The following is a 14516-nucleotide window of genomic DNA, read 5'->3' on the forward strand; positions in this document are numbered from 1 at the left end:
GCAGGCCTGCCAAAGAACAGAAAAACACACAGTCTGTATCGATCTGTACGTGTGGAAGGAGGAGAAAACCAGGAGGGTTCAAGCCCAATGACAGACCTTATTATGGGAGCCCTGAGTCACGGTCGAAGCCCTGAACCTCCCAGGACTAGCTGCATTACAGGAAACTTTGTCCTCCAACAGGAAGCCCAGGAAGAACACCAGGGACACCATCATGTAGCACACGGCGTAAAATATAATCGGGCGCTCCGGGTAGCGGAATCGCGACACGTCGATGAGGAACGTCAGGAAGGTGAAGAGCGTGGCAGAGAGGCAGACGATGGACACGACTCCGATGAAGTAGCGGGCGAACGTCAGCTCTTCACGTGTGAAGTACATGTTGGGACACGGAGGAGAGCAGTCTCGCACCCCCATGAAGGAGTAACCGAGCTCGGGGCTGATCTTGAGCTCGCGAGGACACCAGAAGCCGTAGTCCCTCTGGACGGAGATGGGAGACTCGGTCGTGTCCGAGCCGGACAGGAGGTCCACGGGGCGGGGGTAGGGCTCGTCGCAGTCTGGGAACCTGAGAGCAGACGAGAGGCGGTGACCTCGGGCTCGTTTCAGCTGTTGAGCCTTTAACAACAGGCGACACATGATGCCAGCGTTATAGTGCACGCCGTCATAACAATTCATAAACATTTTATACCTGGCAGGCACCCGGTCGTCCTACAGGTGCAGAGTGAAGGACAAGTTTAGTTTGCAGACACTTGAAACTTGTCTGAGACACGTTCACATTCAAGCCTTTTTTCTTCTTAGTGACTTTATCAGCGAGTAAGCTCAACGGACGGATATACACAAGCTAATGACAAACAAGCTAATTGACCCCGTTTACCGTTTCATGATGCCCCCTAAACTTTGAGACGTGCACTGCTCCCCTTTAACGTGTCCGTTTCATGTCTTTTCCTAAAAAGTCAGAGCCACTAACATGTATGCGTCACTTTCAACACACAGACACGTGCTCGAGTGCCGACTCATGAGCATCAAACACACGCCTGCGTCTCCTGGTCCCCGTCTGCTCAAACTGATCCCAGTACAGTGTGCCACAGCAGCTGGGGCAGCATTAGCATACATGCTGTGGCTTGGACCTGAATGATGTCATTTACAGGGAGATGAAGATGGCACTGAGGACCATATCACCTCCTCTGCTCCCTGCGGGGTTTCTTATCGCTTATCAATATTTTTTAAACTTAATAAAAAGTCGTTAATAGTTCTGAGCCGTGAGGTGTGTTTGGAAAACAAGGTTTAAATGTTTTGTGTTTTTGTTGTTCCCACGTCAGCTGTGTTCAACAAAAACAAACCAATCGGATTTTTCCACAGAATAAAATACAGGAAATAAAACGTTTTTTTTTAAATCAATCATTTTCAGAAAATAAAACATTTTTTGTGATTACTGAAGAATAAATGCAACTGCAAGAAGTAAAAACTGTCCTTAAACTATGAACAGTCACATGTTAGCAAACTCCTTCTCGGGGAAACATAAAAGCTTCTAAGGTGAGCGCGGTTTGGGAGCTACAAGTGCAAACCGCTGACTCTACCATCAGATCAGTCACGCAACTTTATTCAAATGTTATCAAAGTTAACTTTATAATGAAAATAAATCATTTTAAGGATGTTTGCTGGTCTCGTTCCTCCCTCCAGCAGGGATGTAAAGAGACTGCCGCTGCTGCACCAACCTGTTGCAGTCCATCTCCTCTGGCCAGCTGACACCAAACATGTCCATCAGCTTGTAGCAGTCGCTCTTGGCCTGCAGACAGAGGCGGCGACACGGCAGCGTGACCCGGCCGTACTCGGTGCAAACCGGGGCGTAGAGCGCACACAGGAACATCCTGAGCTCCGGGGAGCACTGCAGGTTCACCATGGGATGGAAAGGCTGCAGGTGGAGACAGAAAGAAGAAACACGCCAGCGGAGCGTGAGCATTACTCCACCTTCAGAACGTGAGCCACAGAGGGCACAAGGACACCAGCCGAGGACGTCCACTGACATTTGCTCGCGATGAGTCCATAAAAACAACTCCAGCCCCTTTCCTAATAATCCACCCCAATCATTATTCTGCTCCCCCTTTATTCATCCCACAATCTCCAGACAGGAAGAGCACACACACGCACACGCACACACACACACATGCACACACACGCACGCACTCGCACGCGCACACACACGCACACACACACATGCACACACACACACACACACATGCACACACACACACACACACAGGGCCTTTGTGTTGCAGGGAGGACCACGCTGTGACTGACTGACACACTGGGGCAGCATGCTTACACAAACACAAGGAAGTGTATTATCTTCACGTTCACACACCCACAGACCGACACAATGATGCTCTCACACACATGAACTGTGCCAACAGACAGTGTGTGTGCAGGAAGCATCCGTGGGTCCTGCTGCTAATATGCAAATAGTCAGAAGTTTCCATGCATGTGTGTGAGTACAGCCAAACACGCAGTTTTTGTGTTTGTGTGTGTGTTACAGAAGGAGCCACACCCAAGTCAATCACACACACACACACACACACAGACACACACACTGCCCTCCCCCAGATTTTAAAGACAGTTGCGTGTGACAGACAGGAACAGGGAGGGGAGGGGGGAGGGGGGTTTATTAGAGGAATGGATATTAATGTTTAACCAATCAACGCAGCTTCCACAATATTAAATAAAGTGCAAAGAACGCCACATGTCCTGTGTGTGTGTGTGTGTGTGTGTGTCTACCAATCAGAATCTTGTTGGCATTACAAATGTAACAGATTTCAGTCACATTTTAGATTTTAGAAAATCAAAGCGTGCGCGCACAAAACTGGACAGCTGTGTCGGCGTGCTCGCCGTCCTCTGTCCTTCACTGATTAGCAAACACAGCAATAAAAATGCGACATGTCCAAATCCGGCTGTTTGGGGATAAACCTGTCAGAGAAGCGATGATGACGCAGGACTTTCTGTTTGTCACCTGCAATCAGATTTAAACACTGTTCCCATCGTATGTCTGCAACACGGCGCCGTCTCCTGACAGCATGTTCGCCTGCCACACACGTGACGTGATTCTGTAAAAGGATTAGAGTGGGTGTTCGGCCCTCACAGCACAAAGCAGCCACGTCCGTGCAGCTTTTGTCAGCGCCTTGGTCATATCGCTCTTCCTGGCGTTGATGGCTTTGCGCTGCGTGGGATCAGCGATAGACGGCACGATGACGCAGATTTATGATCGAGTCGTAGCTCAGCACAGCATACGCTCTCTGAGAGCATCGCCTGTCGTAACTGAGCTCAACCATCCAGCCCACGGTGTGCACAAATGGAGTCATCGCGTTTCACGAGCTCCACCGTGTAATGACACGAGCGCTTCAAACGCGATCCGCCTTAAAACTGATCCGTTACTGCAGATTCACGATACAACCCTGAATGGTCCTCACAGATCATCACTGACAGAAACCTCTGTGTGCACCACAGCTTTGGCCTGTGTGGCTGGTCACCTCTTACAGTGTAGCAGAGCTGCCACAACAATTACTGTTAGTATCGGCTGCAGCGCTTCCCCACGATCGTGTTACAGCTATAGTCAGGTACAACAGGGAGGATGGTTATTCTCTGGAGGAATAACAGCAGAAAATCCTGAATGTAGCCGGCCGCCACGAGAGGGAAACGGGCGCTACTCTTGTGATCGGCCCTCCTGTGACTCGCGTTGCGTGCTGCTGCCAGCGAGCAGTCCTGTGACATCTATTACTTCATCAGCGATGCCCTGTAAACACGGCTAAACCACTCAAACATGATCTAATGCAGTGCAAGTGAGTTTGCATCTTCGCTCTTTCTCTCCCGTTTGATTCCCGTGGGCTACTGCTGCGCTCCATAGAACACAATGTACCACACGGGACGGCGCTACAAAGGGAGACGCCAAGGGCCAAAGCCGAATCACTATATAGGCTACCAGGATGATCTACTAAAGAAAAAACACATTCATCTGTCTTCCTATCATCTCTCCATTTTTCTATTTTTGTACTCCTCTTCCATCCTCGTCCCCCCTCCTGCCCTTTTAACCCTCCTGCAACTCCTCTTTATGACAGTCGACCCATCATGTGAGCCACTGAGAGCAGGACTGAGCCAGTGGATGGTACATATGGCCGGTCACAGCTCTGCCCACACAATCAGCAGCATCACGAGACCCTGTGGAGCCCTCAGACTCTCCACAGGGTTTAGTGTTAATGGCCACAGCAGAAACAGCTGGTGAACCATCGGCCAGAAGCTCGTCGTGCCGTTTTCCTCCCCAGAGTCAGCGATGTAAGGAGAATCGAGCGTGTAATACACAACTCTGTGGACGCTGAAAGCCTGGAGGGCCGGCGGTATGCTAATGTAATCTCAGCTTCCATCCTGCTGCTGCAGTCATTATGGATTCATGGCAGTTTGTTATGGGATTTTTGATCTCTGAAAATGTGGAATAATGTGTCCTTCCAGAAACACACACAGAGGAGACGTGTCAGCCGGTCGCCGAAAAATGGGTGCATTCTGGGAGTCCAAAACAAGGCCAACAAACAGCCAATGAGGGGATAAATGCAGATATAAGAGGCTGATCTGCTGCACAGTTTTTGTTGTGAGTAATTCTAATAGTGCTGCCGTAACGCTGAAAACTCGCTCAGTGAGATCTGTGACAGTCAAATACAAACAAAGAAGGAAAGAAGTGACACAAAGACGGAGAGTGTAGACACGTCCGATACGACTGAGCCAGCTTTGTCCTGCATAAGGATGCAAGAAAAGATCACAAGGAGCCCAAAATGTTCTTTTAAAATTTAGCAACACCGTCACTGTTTTTCCTCATTTTAAAAAATGATGGTAGCAGGATATTCCTCATGTTTTTAAATCTGATGGTTTCTGCTCTGAATTTTCTAAGAAAACGAACCTTCGTTATCTCCATAATAACCATCAGGCCTAAAATCTCTTTTTCTTCTGTTTTCTTGTTCTGTACCTGCCCAGAAAAATAAATCTCCTCCTTATTAAAAAACAAAAACTCTGTTGACTCTCCGAAACACATTTGTTAACATTTAAAAACCTTATGAGTCAGCATGATGATCAGTCAACGGGGCCAACAGCGAGGCTTCTGTGAGCGTCGCTGACTGATGGCGTCCCGCAGCCGTTAATGCTGAAGCAGAGACCTGCACGCTGTCCTGCAGCTGCACTTTCCCATACTGTGCTGATCACAGTGTGAGGTAAAGAGTTCGAGCCTGTGGAGTTTATTTTGTTATCCAGTAAAAAGAAGGTGGTGTTTCCAGTCTTTCTGGTGATCAGCACACAGCAGCTTCTCACAACTCTGACGTGTGTCAGCCTCCTGTGACCGCTGCTTGCTTTCACAGTCAATAACCAGATCTCACATCAAACTGAGGCGAAGAACAGGAGCAACATCTCTAATAATCGTCCTTCCTGGGACGGTGTAGTGAAGTGCATATTTGCATATTTCTGCATATTTCTGTGCTAAACCTCTAATCTTAAACACAGCAGCCTTTGAAGAACCGGGAAAAACAGCCGTGACCTCAGTTTCACCTCTGCAGTACGGACGCTATCCAGCATGTTTTGTTATCTAAGGTTAATATATTAATTATGAATACAGCCTAGTATGCCTAATGGTTTTCATTAACCTCCTCGGACCTGGCGTCCACATATGTGGACATCACATTTCTGGTTGTCTAGACCAAAGTACTAAATTTTGCTCTACAAGGCCCTGATGTCCACTTATGAGGATGTTATACAGCCTCTGTTTTATCTAAATTAAAAATGAATATCCTCACATGTGGCTCTCATTTTTCTTAGAAACAAAAATCAGGTAAAAAAAAATAAATCTGGTGATTCTTTGTTTTTACATTCATCGGGTCCAATCAGCCCAAATATCAGAGAGAAATTAAAAATGCTGCCGTGGAAGAGTTCGGGTCTTAGGAGGTTAAAGGCTGAGATGGTGTGACTGATGAATCGCTGACAGTGACGCCCACTGTGGACGACTGCTTCTTGTTGATTTGCCCTTTAAAAAAAATTATCTCCTAGTCACCTCTCTTCCCATCTCCCCCCTTTACCCTCACTCTTTATCCCCCTTTCTCCTCTGCTGCCGTTCAAATTCTCTAAATTTCAAAGCTCAGCGCCATGGTGACGAGTGATGCATCACCGGAGCGGAGGTGGAGGAGAAGGAGGAGGACGAAGAGGGAGGAGAGCGGGGCTCGAGGAGGTCAGGGTGCAGGGCGGAGGGGAGCACCTCCCGCGAGGCGAGAAAGCCTCCGCTCCTTTTGTTAACGGCACAATTGGGACCGTTTCCTGGGCAACGGGTGAGCCTTGTGTAGGGGGAGGGGGAGGACAAAAGAGGTGGGGGAGGAGGGTGAGAGACCGGGTGAGCATGAGAGGACGGATGGCAGACCGAGTCGTTCACTCCTAAGACAGTGTTTGAGAACACACACACACACACACACACACACGCGCACACACACACACACACACACACACGCACACACACACACACACACACACACACACACACACACACACACACACACACACACACACACACACAGAGGTTGCTGTGCTTCTTATTCACTCCACTGCCAATAAACAGTGTTGGACATTAAATAAAACAAGAGGCTCTTTTATAGGCCAGGTCACGCTGGGTAGGGTTTATCAGACCATGTTGTGTGTGTGTGATCAGCTGGGATACATCTTTACTAACATAATAAGCCTGTTAAAACGTGCCAGAGTGCACAAAAAAGTACTCTGTTTAACACACACACACACACACACACCTTAGCTCTCCTTTCCACAGCCATTCAGGCAGAGCGGGGTGGAGTATCTGGGTTATTCTTCAGTCTGTAACACGACACAGTTTATCTGCACTTGTTGTAAACCTGAGACAACAGGCTGATCTAAGGAGGAGGAAATGAGCGAGTCTGAGCCGCTGATCATTCTTTGTGTAGCTGTGGACCCTTCTTTCGACAAGCAATAACCCAAAAGACAAAACAAAGGTTATGATAACCTAGAAAAAGGAATCTTGCTAGTGTGTCTAATTTCTACTATAGTGAGCACATTTCCCCAACGCAGTGACTCCTAATCTTGATGCTTTGGATTCACGTAAACAAGCCCAGTTATCAATCTAATGCAATTAACATCTTCAGTCGGCCCCGACCGTTGCGTGGTCCATCTGGCCTTGCCGTGACGGTCACATGACTCCGACCATTGTGAAAGCCACTGCCACGGCTCCATCCCTTATCTGCTTGAAAGCTTCTGCTAAATATAAGAGAAACCCACCAAAAGGAGCTGGATTTGCCATAAACTGTTATAATATCTGCCAAACTTCCCCCAAGAATATCTGGGCACTCGTTTTAGCATTTGTTCATCTTATTTTGACATTCTTTGGTTTTGTTGAGGCCTCAGTATCATTCAGCTCCTTCGTTCTAGAGAAAATCTTCTCCTAACAAAAGATCCAAGCCCACCAGTTTGAGCCTGACGCTGGTGTTGGTAGTCCTTCTCCTCTGGAGCTGCGATCTGGAAAGTCCCTCCAACCAGACTCTGCAGCAGGTTGCAATGGACGCCATTTTCAGAGGAGAAGCTAGAGCATTAAAAACAATGCATAAATGCAGAAGAGTAGGATTTATAAACGACTTTAATTAAAGAAAAGTAATACGATCATCACCGAGCGGTGAACCACACGCCATCTGCTCTGCAGGCCGAGGACAGTTCATAGCAGCGTAATTGATTTGCTGTGATGGGCCCACACTGTTTCATATTCATCAGTGTGCAGCTATCTCTAAATGAGGGGATTTGGGCCCAGGCCTTTCTCTCTTTTTGTGGTGCCAGTCAAATCCGCCACGCTCTCAGTTATGCTATGCGACTGTGGCACAGTATCACTGTGACACAGAAATAGCCGAGCCCCGAGGCCACCGTCCCACTTCAGCTGTGAGGTCATACGGCGGTCAGCGGTGACGGATCGAGTGAGGATGAACACGGGAACATTAAAATCCATTTTAACAAATTGGGTGGTTTGTGTTACATTCTGTTCACAGCTGTAGAAAATAAAATACAAAATGTGCAAAACAGAAAATTCTGTCTGTGAAAAGCTCTGCAAAGACCTTCTGACACACCACAGAAACTAAAGTCATTAAAGTGCATTTTCACAGTTTGTCTCTTATGAGATCGTGACAAATTGTCCTACTTTCCTAAAACACTAAAATCTTGAACAAAAAAATACTTAAAAAGCAAGACATGAAAAGGGAATCCACAAAGACTCTTCAGGGGGTTTGAACAAAAACTGTAAGAACGGCAGGCGTTGGTTCTCATCCAACTCCCAGTTTCTCCACAGTGCGAGGCATTCATCATCCTTATCACGCCTATTCAGCGGACCTAATTCTCTTTAAAATCAACTGTCAATTCTCATTTGGCTGCCCTCGACGTCTCACAGGCTTTGAATTCTCCCATGAGCTGGATCTGGGGCGAGTTATCTGGAAAACAAGAGCCCAGACTGGGCTCCGTGGTTTTGGAACCTGTTGGGTTTCCGTGTGTTTTCCAAACAAGCACTAAAAGAGACTTAATTGTGAACCCATGACCAATCAAAGTGAACACCGTCTAAACCAGAAGCGCCGCTCTCGCTTCACTGCAACACACACACACTGATTAGGCGTAAAAAGCTAACCTGGCCTCGAACAACTTGCAGCTGGTAACATTCAATCAGTCAGAGAAATGAACACGTGAATAACGACCGTCAGAAACCTCCCTCGAAATATGTTTGAAAGCACCGCTGCACAGCGAGAAAGGTGCTGGTACGAGCGCACGGTCATGGCACCAGTTTCATCTTTCCCAAACATGAGGTCGAATGTGACCACAGCTGTGATGCTGCGTGCTCCCACAGCCGGGCAGGGCCCGTTAAAGTTACGTAACCTCCATTCTCATGCTACGCTGCTCCTCCCGCCCTCCATCTCTCCTCAGCGCGTGTCTAACACAGCGCCGTGAACCGGAGCGGGCACAGATGGTCGGCAGAGCGCTGCACATCCGCTACGCCGGGCAGGGTGGGGCCGGGCGAGGTTGAAGGGTTAAAGTGACGCAGAGAGAGGGAGCAAAGAGCGCATGACGCGGGGAATCGATAAACTAAACACAGACAGGCAGAGAGCTGAGCCAACAGAGCAGTTTGGCCCGTGATTACTGGACAGACAGAACTTCACAAGGGATCGGCCGCCATAAAGGACGGGATTAACTTAATGAAGCGATGCATCTGCTCCGTGCTCCATCTTTTAGCAGCCATGACAACAGTGAGATGCTGTGGATGGTCAGTCTGTGGATTATCCACGAGGCTGAAATCACAACCCAAAAACAATGAACCTCTGCATCCTTAAAGCCCGACTCGGTTGACTAACTGCTCAAAGCCTGTTATATAAAATAGCTGCGGTGCGCAGCAGCTGATGTGCCTACACGTTGTGGCAAATCGCTCTCGTCTGTCAACAGGCCAGATGTGCGGTTCAAAACCATCTCAGGACACCACGCCCTGTTAAATCGCTGGTGTTTTAATAATTCTCTGTTCTCATGGCCCAAAGGGACAAATACTAAACCTTCATTGTCTGCTTAATGTTTTGGTAATACGCTCCCAGCCTCAGCAGCTAGATGGGCCACATTTAAGTAGGCTGCAAATACACAGCTGATCATGCTGACACCTATCTAAGCTGCTCGTGTCCACGGGAGCAGAAAGTGTGCCACTCGTTTCACATATATAACATACATATGAATCTGCTGCTGCTCTCAAAACGTTGTGTCAAAACGCAGAGAAACAACTGAGGAAAGGAGGCAGATTATCAACACTGTGGACACTGACTGGAAGCCCAACAGGCTCTGAAGACGCTGCTAACACGAGTGACCGGACTCACAAATATCACACGGCTCAGATCCAAACCTGTTTAACAGACCGTCCCATTCGGAGCATTAACACAACTCCATTAAATGAAGAACTGAAAGGCTGAAACCAACATACAGTAACTATGGTGTGTGAAACAATCGATCACCAAAAAGGTTCCAATTTCATCTTTAGAAGAAACGCTGAGAGAACAAATCCATGAGAACAAGAACACAAACGTTCAAATCAGTCAGCGCTTTAACCCAACAGCTCCCGTGTGACGTAGGACTGTGCAGGTACGAGTACAGCTGAATACACAGTGAATTTACAGCAAGCATCACCTGTGGCTCACTACATCCAGGCAGCTCTGTTAGCTAAAAACTCTGAAGCGCACAATTTCAGCTGTGTGTGAAGCGTCTCAGTGATCCAGGTCATCGTAGTCTCGGAAAGAAAAGCGTCCGGACTGAAAATGTGGGAATCTCCACCGTTAGCTCTGAGAGCTGAAGAAGCTTCTCAGATGAGGGACTGTTTCATGCTGCTGGCTGACTGATCTGATTCATCCAACAATAACTGAAGCTCATATATGAAATCCTCCATGATACTCTTCATATACTGTGTGAGGCACTTATCACAGCTCTGTTTAGTTTGGAGTCAGATTAGAACAGCTGCAACTGGCCGGCAGATTTGATTAAAATAATAATACAATAAACTTTATATAACACTGTTCATGTACTGTAACATACTATTTCACATGCAGCATAAATCTAATTTTTGCATTTTGTGCAAATTCTTGAAGGGATTTAAGCCTTTTTAACAGCAGCTTTACTCACCTGTTACACTGTCAATTACAAAATGTTTTTAAGCTTATAAACATTTTTAAATGTGTATTTCAAAATGTAAACTCATTTTAAATGTTGAAAAACATTAAAACTATTAAAGGCATTTGTGTCTCAAATCCAAAGTTAGCGTATCCCACACACTGTGGCAGCGTGGCTTCATCCATGAAAAATCTAGAAATAAAATATAACATTTAAAAAAACAATATAAACTGTGTTAAAAACATATATATTTCTTTTTTGTACAGTTTGTACATATTGCTTAATATATATTCTATTATATTCGATTATCCTTTATTTTAATTTAACAGCTTTTGTGTTGTGTGAGTGTGACTGTTTTTTTGGTTTCTTTTTTTTTGGAGAGGGGGTAAATTTTATATTAACATATTTTTATTTTTTAAATTATAAATTTATTAGAATATAGTGAAGAGCAATTTTTTTTAAAAAATGAATCGCATGAATTTTGCTGCTGTCAGAGTTTGAGCGCCATAACTGTGTGTGTGTGTGTGTGTGTGTGTGTGTGTGTGTACAGATAGATAGTTTGTCTTTGTCAGATCACATGGCAGCGATGTACCGTACCTCCATGGCGAGAGCAGCAGTTTGCTGGTCGTAGTGGTTCAGGACGTTGGGCATGAAGGTGGAGTTGTAGGGCAGCCCCTGACACATGCGCAGGATGATGGGCTCACAGGTGAACAGACTGTGGCTCCCGGCCACAGCATCCATGGGGACGGCAACACACACGGTCAGCATGGACACGGAAAGCACCCACAGGAGATCCATGATCCGTACAGGAAAAAAGAAGCAAGACCCAGGAGATGACGGCTCATGGAGAGGGCTCGAGCCCTGTCAGCATCGTGGTATTTTAACCAGGAAGTGGGAAAAATTACCAGACTTAAGGACTATCTGTTTGCCCTTTCCTCCTCGTTAGATCACAGAGAAACACCATGGGCTGGGCAGCGTAATCCAACAGGGCCAAGTTGGCTGCATCCATCACCATGACTACACTGAGTCACAGGGCCTCCATCACCTAAGTGATGCTGTGGTCCTTTAAGATGCTGAAAACACTCCTCCGTCTCCTGCCTTCACAGACGGCGATGATGCTGGAGGAAATATGAGCGACGACCCCCTGTGGAAACGATGCTCTGCCTGCAATCAGAAGAATACAGTACAGCAGCTTGTAAATGTAAATGGTTAGACTTTAGTGGTCCATTAATTACAACAAGTGCAAACCAAAAGGAAACCTTTTAACTGAAAAAATGGACTAATTGTAAGTGGAGCAGCACACAAACGGCTGTTTGAAGAGGCTGGGTGACTGCTTTTCAGGTCACTAACTATGGCTGGGTTCCATCAATGACCACATTAAATGCATTATTAAACAGCAATAGATCATTAAAAACCCAGTGAATAAATAAGCAAATGAGCGAGCATTTAAAGGGCAAGTCTGAAGAGATTTACTCTGCGTCCGGCAGTACTTCTGTAGTAATAATAGTGGTAATAGTAGCTGTGGTGGTAGACACCTCCGACCATTATTAATATTATTATTTTTACCCTGTTATCTGGACTAATCACAGCTCAGAAACTGTTTAAGTCATTTATTAAAGTTATTTGTTATTTATAGAGCACATTTTTTAGCCATCGCTACAGCACACACCCTTCCCAGCCCCGCACCTTTCCCCCCGACCAACACGTCAAACACGGTCTCTGCTCCGTCGCACCTGCCGGTGTCTAACCCGGGCTGCGCTTCAACTTTCATTATTAACGCGACACAAGCGCGTCCATTAGCCTACCTGTGCGTCAGCGCTAACGGGCTCCTCCTATAGCTCCTCACCGGGACTCAGACATTAATTGCTGCTCATAAACGGGAGTGTAGCTACCGAGCGTTACACGGAGGCTCGTCGCGGTTGTGTTTTCCCGCTGTAACTGACCCGCAGCAATAAAAACGAGCGACCTGAACCGAGAGAAGCGTGAAAGCGGCGCGGCGCAGACAAAAGATGACGGTTAGTTCATCCTGACTCACGGTAACCGCTCCGCACCGGTGCAATCAGTCACCGCACCGAGCCGGGCGGCAGCGGAGGTGGTGGTCTCTGAGTAACACCTCCACACCGGCTGAATTCAAAGCAACTTTACCTGAAAGCTGTCCGCAAAATTCGGGGAGTAAGCGGGGTCTTCGCCGCTCCTCGAGTTGGTAACAATGACTGAATGTCCCTCCACCAGCACCCTCCTCTCCTCCTCTTGTCCTCTTCCTCCGTCCTCCTCCCCGTCTCTCCCCCCTCTACACAGAGCGACAAGTGCGCGAGACTTTTTTAACGGCTTCCGCTACGGACTATCAAATTAAAAGCCTCTTCAACAAACGCCCGCCTTCGTGGAAGCCAAAACACGACTACAGTTACCTTTAGTCGAGCTGAATACATATGAAAGAAGCGATACGCTGTTTGCCACCTTAGTCACGGATGTTGGCCCAATTTATTGCAACATATAAAAACTTTTTTTTAGTTCAACAATAAAAGTTAAAAGTGTTGAATAATTGTGCTTAAATGATTTACATTTGATATGACCACCTTTATTCTTCAACTCAGTCTGAACTAACATAGTCAAACTTTCTTGTCATTTCTTCCAGGAATAGCTCTCAGGCTTCTTGAAGGACATTCAAACAAGGGCGTAATTTCCAGGGGGGTTATGACCCCCCAATAATCAGACCCAACCAATATAAGCCCCCCAATAAAATTATGAATTATCTTGCATAAATAGGCTGTTGATTTTCTTTACTCATTTCAGGTATTACCAGCAAAATAGTTGCATGTTTAACCATCTGGGAATTTACCCAGATTTATTTATTTATTTAGACAGAGATCTTGCTTTTCTATCCACCTATGTTTTTACTGCATCGGCAGTGTGTTTGGGATCACTGCCTTGCTGAAAAATAAAGAAATGGAATCAGATGCTTTCCACCTGGGACTGCATGGTGGATAAAAACTTGACGGTGGTTTTCTGTGTTCATAATTCAATCAGTTTTGACAAGATCTCCAACAGCACAGTCTGAAAAGCAGTCCCAAACCACGACAGAGCCTCCACCGTGTTTTAAACGTGGTTGTATAGACTTCTTCTTGTACCTCTTTCCTGATGACCCCTCGACATACTGATTAATCCAATACTTGAAAGGAAGAATTTCACATCAGACCTGTTGTCATTGATTTTCAGTCCAGTTCTTGTGTAAAGTGGTATACCTCAGCCTTTTCTCCCTGTTTCACTTCCTGAACAATGGCTTCTTGGCAGCCGCCCTTCAACTGAAAGCATTTCTGGAGAAGTGTCAGTGAACAGTAGATGGATTATCTGAAGGTCCAGATGCATCTCTCAGGTCACGTGTCAGGTCTTGGGTGGATTTTTTCCCCTTTTCTTAAGGACATGACTTTTATATTGGCGATCTGCTGCAGATGGTTTTGGCTGACAGCTTCCTGTTTGTCCTCCACATGTCTAGTTTTCAAAATGATATAATCCAAGTTTTCATCTAGTATATAGTTAAAGCCAAACAGTTGTGCTCTTAAGTTTACATTTGTGTAGTAAATTTCACAATTCTGAATTTGTGTAATATGGCTGCTTTTTGGTTTTGCTGTAATAGTTTTCAGCTAACAGCTCTTTGGGAATCATCTTAATGGTGCAAAAGTATCATTTGGTGCCAAACTGTGTTGCTGTAGGTGGTGTTTGTAGGTTCAGCTAAACTATTGGGACCAAATATGCTTCTGCGACTGGTTGCTAGTGCTTAAACATACATATATTTAAAACTGCTTCTTTGCTGACTTCCTGTC

The 14516-nt window shown here is 46.3% G+C and overlaps 1 protein-coding gene across 1 annotated transcript; it reads right to left on the minus strand.

Moving 5' to 3' along the window:
* Positions 1-96: 96 nt before the first annotated feature.
* On the minus strand, positions 97-12964 carry LOC134623295 (frizzled-3-like; the record flags this gene model as incomplete). The annotated part of the gene is made up of 4 exons (XM_063468448.1): positions 12841-12964; positions 11293-11859; positions 1710-1906; positions 97-559 (listed from the first exon to the last, which is right to left on the minus strand). Coding segments are annotated over exons 2-4 (861 nt in total), but the record flags the coding sequence as incomplete, so codon positions are not given.
* Positions 12965-14516: the final 1552 nt, after the last annotated feature.

This window comes from Pelmatolapia mariae, unplaced genomic scaffold (genome assembly GCF_036321145.2).
Source record: "Pelmatolapia mariae isolate MD_Pm_ZW unplaced genomic scaffold, Pm_UMD_F_2 NODE_ptg000539l+_length_59386_cov_1, whole genome shotgun sequence".
NCBI classification, from domain to species: domain Eukaryota; kingdom Metazoa; phylum Chordata; class Actinopteri; order Cichliformes; family Cichlidae; genus Pelmatolapia; species Pelmatolapia mariae.